The 6,038-nt window shown below is 43.4% G+C and overlaps 1 protein-coding gene across 1 annotated transcript; it reads left to right on the top strand.

Annotated features, from left to right (window-relative positions):
* Positions 1 to 676: 676 nt before the first annotated feature.
* LOC111973585 (dermatan-sulfate epimerase-like protein) lies at positions 677 to 3,810 on the top strand. Its single transcript, XM_070446751.1, has 2 exons — positions 677 to 2,098; positions 3,577 to 3,810. The coding sequence occupies exons 1-2, from the start codon at positions 677 to 679 to the stop codon at positions 3,808 to 3,810; spliced, it is 1,656 nt and encodes a 551-aa protein (XP_070302852.1).
* The last annotated feature ends 2,228 nt before the right edge of the window (positions 3,811 to 6,038 follow it).

The following is a 6,038-nucleotide window of genomic DNA, read 5'->3' as shown; positions in this document are numbered from 1 at the left end:
TGGGTGTCTGTGATTGGACCGGTCATTGACTGGGGCTGACTGATGTTTTTCTAGGAGGATATATTTTGGGGAGAGATCTATACGAGTTTTTTGCTGCTCGTGGAAGGAGATTCCAGTCTCCCCATGCGCCACACTCAACACAGTGAGGTTAGAATACGTGCCCGCAAAAACAGTGTTATGGATATATTCTACGTTAAAATGTTCTCAAATATTTTTGTAAAACTGCTGTTTCATGGTATTTACATTTTATGGTGTAGTACAGATGTGCACACCTACTCAACTCTATATTACTTCTGTGTTTTCAAATCTTTCCAAATGGACATGGACATTGTGCATTTTTTGTACCCTATTGGACCGGAGTAGCTTATACAGTAGGCTTCTAATACTCTATGGCTGTCACGCTCTCGCCTCCTGACAATTCTTCAAGCAGACTGGTATTGTTGAATGCATAGCATTTTTTTGTTAAACAATTTAGTCTGTATTTTTTTGTAGAATGTAAATTGAGAGTTTCTGATATTTTTCTGATAATATCAGAAAACATATATAATTTGAATATGTCTCAAATACATTTCTAATGCTTTTGGAAAATACTTGAAATTGTTGTTATCACTAAGAATTTTTTTTTTCCATTCTGCCTTTAAAAAGGTATGATAATATAAACAAAACAATGACAAAAATGTCTTGGACCATGGTAAAAAAGTGGATTGGGTGCAATATATTTTTATTGGCACTCTTGGCAGTGGGAATGGCATTTTCCGGTGTCTTCAACACTTCAGACAAAGATATTTTTACGGATGATTTGGTGCCTCTCAAACACACTCAGGGCAAAACATCAGAGCATCGAAAACTTAAATCTACTGATTCTCATCCCAACCTATATTTCAACCAAGTGAATGTACAGGTTTTGAGGCAAAGATCCCCCAGCACACACAGCCACATTTTCAAAGTAATCAAAGCAGCGGTCATGACCATGCTATCCAACATGCCCCTTTACGTACCCTCTGCAAAACATGAGGAGTTTACTAGCAAGTGGAATGAGAAATACGGGAACAACCTACCCCCCCTCGCTCTGTATTGTCTGCTGTGCCCAGAGGACTCAGGTGCCCTGCAGTTTCTCATCAAGTTTATGGATAAAATGGCAGATTACCCGTCCTGGAAGGTGATCAGCGCTCCCAATGACGAGGTGCCGATGGCACACTCACTCACTGGGTTTGCCACAGCCTATGACTTTATTTACTCTTTTCTTGATGAGCACAGACGGGATGTTTACCTCAAGAGAATTCGGTCTGAGACAGAGGAGCTGTATGAGACGTCTAAGTATAGGGGTTGGGGGAAACAGTATCTCCAAAATCATCAAACCACTAATATATTAGCTATCTTGACTGGGGCCATTGTGGTCAGCACACATGACGACCCAGCAACAATGGTCTGGAAACAGGTATCAGTCAATTATATGGAGAAGACCATGTTTCTCCTAAACCACATTGTGGATGGGTCACTAGATGAGGGTGTTGCTTATGGAAGCTACACGGCCAAGTCTATCACGCAGTATGTGTTCTTAGCTCAACGTCATTTCAACATTGACAACACACAGAACAACTGGCTGCGGGAACACTTCTGGTTCTACTATGCCACCCTGCTGCCAGGCTTCCAGAGGACCGTGGGCATCGCCGACTCCAACTACAACTGGTTCTACGGCCCAGAGAGCCAGCTGGTGTTCCTAGACCCATTTGTTATTAGAAATGGCACTGGGAACTGGCTCGCCCAGCAGATTAGAAAGCACAGGCCCAAGGACGGTCCCATGGGCCAATCCTCTGCCCAGCGCTGGACTACCCTTCACACGGAGTACATCTGGTACAATGCTCATCTCACGCCACAGCCTCCCCATGGCTTTGGCAAAGCCAGGATGCATATTTTCTCCAACTGGGGTGTGGTGACGTACGGAGCTGGGCTGACCAATGGTCAGGGTAAAACATTTGTCTCTTTCAAATCTGGGAAGCTGGGTGGCCGTGCCGTGTATGACATTGTTCATGCAAAGCCATATTCATGGCTGGACGGCTGGAATAGCTTCAACCCAGGGCAGAAATCTTGCTTGTTTGTAGGTGAACAAATACTTATTTTCCACCATAATTTGCAAATAAATTCATAAAAAATCCTACAATGTGATTTTCTGGATTTTTTTTTCTCATTTTGTCTGTCATAGTTGAAGTGTACCTATGATGAAAATTACAGGCCTCTCTCATCTTTTTAAGTGGGAGAACTTGCACAATTGGTGGCTGACTAAATACTTTTTTGCCCCACTGTATGTGTGCCAAGCCATGCATAAGAAGGAACAGCCATTAAAATAAATCTACATATCACCTCTTCACCTTAACGAGCTCTGTGCCACGTAAAACATGTCTCAACTAGAGCTGTGTTCTTAGCCCGTTAGCATTGTATTCCGAATACTCACTCTCTCCATGACTAAGTCATTTCATTACTAATAAGTTCTCTATCCCTCTACTAAGACTCAGACATTGGCTTTCCACTCATAATCCTCCTTCTGTTCAAGAAATTACCTCAAGATAAGAAAAACATATCAAAGTAAATTATAACTTTGTTTTTGTTATGTGTGCTTACTGATGAAAGCCCCGTATTTTATTCAAGGCAATACTGATAATGTTAGAACATAATATAGAATATTTCTGCTTTGTCACGGCCGTTTAAAGGAGTGGACCAAGGCGCAGCGTGATTTGCATCCATTCTTCTATTTATTAAATGAAGAACACTTAACAAACTCACAAAAAGAAATGTGACGCCAACGTAGTGCTCACAGGCAACTAAACAAGGACAACTACCCACAAATACAGGTGGGAAAAAGGCTACCTAAGTATGGTCCTCAATCACAGACAACGATAGACAGCTGTCCCTGATTGAGAACCACACCCGGCCCAACACATAAAAATACAAAATCATAGAAAATGCAACATAGAATGCCCACCCAAATCACACATGCTGTGACATGCTTTGATATTGCATCTAAAGATAAGTTATGATTTACATTAAAGTCAAAACAATGTTTTGATGCTGATTGTGTGTAGTGAAGGAATTAACATTTAATCTCAACCATTGAAATGAGATATTCAAAATCAAAGCCAATTAGTTTAACTATGCATATTATACTGACCAAAAATATAAACGCAACATGTAAAGTGTTGGTCCCATGAGCTGAAATAAAAGATCCCAGAAATGTTCCATATGCACAACAAGCTTATTTCTCTCAAATGTTGTACACAAATTTGTTTACATCCCTGTTAGTGATAATTTCTCTTTTGCCAAGATAACCCATCCACCTGACAGGTATGGCATATCAAGAAGCTGATTAAAAAGCATACATCATTACACAGGTGAACCTTGTGCTTTGGACAATAAAAGGCCACTCTAAAATGTGCAGTTTTGTCACACAACACAATGCCACAGATGTCTGAAGTTTTGAGCGAGCGTGCAATTGGCATGCTGACTGCAGGAATGTCCACCAGAGCTGTTGCCAGATAATTTAATGTTAATTTCTCTAAGCTGCCTCCAATGTCGTTTTAGAGAATTTGGCAGTACCTCCAACTGGCCTCACAACCACAGACCATGTATAACCACGGCAGCCTCAGACCTTCTCATCCGGCTTATTCACCTCAGAGACCAGCCATCCGGAGACCAGCCATCCGGACAGCTGATGAAACTGTGGGGTTTGCACAACTGAATAATTTCTGCACAAACTGTCAGAAACCGTCTCAGGGAAGCTCATCTGCGTGCTCGTCGTCCTCACCAGAGTCTTGACCTACAGTAACTGCAGTTCGGCGTCGTAACTGATTTCAGTGGGCAAATGCTCACCTTCAATGGCAACTGGCATGCTGGAGAAGAGTGCTTTTCACAGATTGCAGACAGCGTGTATGGCGTTGTGTGGTTGAGCAGTTTGTTGATGTCAATGTTGTGAACAGAGTGCCCCATGATGGAGGTGGGGTTAGGGTATTGGCTGGCATAAGCTACAGACAATGAACACAATTGCATTTTATCGATGGCACTTTGAATGCACAGAGATTCTGTGATGAGATCCTGCGGCTCATTGTCGTGCCATTCATCAGCCGCTTCACCTCATGTTTCAGCATGGCTCCATGTCACAAGGATCTGTACACAATTCCTGGAAGCTGAAAATGTCCCAGTTCTTCCATGGCTTGCATATTCACCAGACATGTCACCCATTGAGCAAGTTTGGGATGCTCTGGATTGACGTATACACACAGCAATTGAAGAGGAGTGGGACAACATTCCACAGGCCACAGTCAACAGCCTGATAAACTATATGGAGGAGATGTGTCTTGCTGCATGAGGCAAATGGTGGTCTTACCTGACACGGACTGGTTTTCTGATCCACGCCCCTACCTTTTTTTTAAGGTATCTGTGACTTTCACCTTCCTTCTCCTCGGCTGTTGTTGTTCAATTTTACCCACTGATGATAGAGTGAGCAAACCGCTCTCAGTTTGGATATGGGGAGGCATGGCTCATTCCCATTGGTATTATTTTATTCTCTTGCTACTCACAATACCCCATAATGTCATGTTTTTACAAATTAATTAAAAGTGAAGAGTAAACATTTGCTGAACAAGTCACGTTGCATGGACTCACTCTGTGTGCAATAATGGTGTTTAAACATGATTTTTTAATGACTACCTTCTCTATGTATCCCACACATACAATTACAGTCTGTTATATCTGAAGTATTTCTCCTGTCTTATCTGGTGTCCTGTGTGAATTTAAGTATGCTCTCTCTAATTCTCTATTTTTTCTCTCTCCAATTCTCTCTCTCTCTCTCTCTCGCTCTCTCGATCTCTTTTTCTCTCGGAGGAAAGCCCTAGGACCATGACTCAGGACTACCTGGCCTGATGACTCCTTGCTGTCCCTAGTACACCTGGTCGTGCTGCTGCTCCAGTTTCAACTGTTCTGCCTGCGGTTATGGAACCCTGATCTGTTCACCGGACATCTATGAACGTTGAACATCTTGGCCATGTACAGTTATAATATCCACCCGGCACAGACAGAAGAGGACTGGCCGCCCCTCAGAGCCTGGTTCCTCTCTAGGTTTCTTCCTAGGTTCCGGCCTTTCTAGGGAGTTTTTCCTAGCCACCGTGCTTCTACATCTGCATTGCTTGCTGTTTGGGGTTTTAGGCTGGGTTTCTGTACAGCACTTTGTGACATCGGCTGATGTAAAAAGGGCTTTATAAATACATTTGATTGATTGCCGGAGAGGAAGGAAACCACTCAGGGATTTCACCATGAGGCCAATGGTTACTTTAAACATTTACAGAGTTTAATGGCTGTGATAGGAGAAAACGGAGGATGGATCAACAACATTGTAATTACTCCACAATACTAACCTAATTGACAGTGTGAAAAAAAGGAAGGCTGTACAGAATACAAATATTCTAAAACCTGCATCCTGTTTGCAACAAGGCACTAAAGTAATATGGCAAAAAACTTGGCAAAGCAATTCACTTTTTGTCCTGAATACAAAGTGTAATGTTTTGGGCAAATCCAGTACAACACATTACTGGGTATCTCTCCATATTTTCAATCAGATTTCCTCCTCTTCGTCTGAAGAAAGCCTCGGTCTGGCTCTGATGCCATGGTGCCAGAACCGGCTGGTACCCCAACACACACTCAAATGGTGACATGTTGGTAGAGGAGTGGCTTAGTGAGTTCTGGGCCATCTCTGCCCAGGGGATGTATCTTGACCACTCCCCTGGCCGGTCCTGGCAATACGACCGCAGAAACCTACCCACCTCCTGGTTCACTCTCTCCACCTGCCCATTACTCTCCGGGTGATACCCCGAGGTCAGGCTGACCGAGACCCCCAAATGCTCCATAAACGCCTTCCATATTCTGGAAGTGAACTGGGGACCCCGATCAGAAACGATATCCTCGGGCACCCCGTAGTGCCGGAAGACATGGGTAAATAGTGCCTCCGCAGTCTGCAGGGCCGTAGGGAGACCGGGCAACGGGATAAGACT

This window comes from Salvelinus sp. IW2-2015, linkage group LG14 (assembly GCF_002910315.2).
Source record: "Salvelinus sp. IW2-2015 linkage group LG14, ASM291031v2, whole genome shotgun sequence".
In the NCBI taxonomy this organism is placed as follows: domain Eukaryota; kingdom Metazoa; phylum Chordata; class Actinopteri; order Salmoniformes; family Salmonidae; genus Salvelinus; species Salvelinus sp. IW2-2015.
Note: the sequence above shows the minus strand (reverse complement) of the source record. Positions and strands in the feature narration are given on the sequence as shown.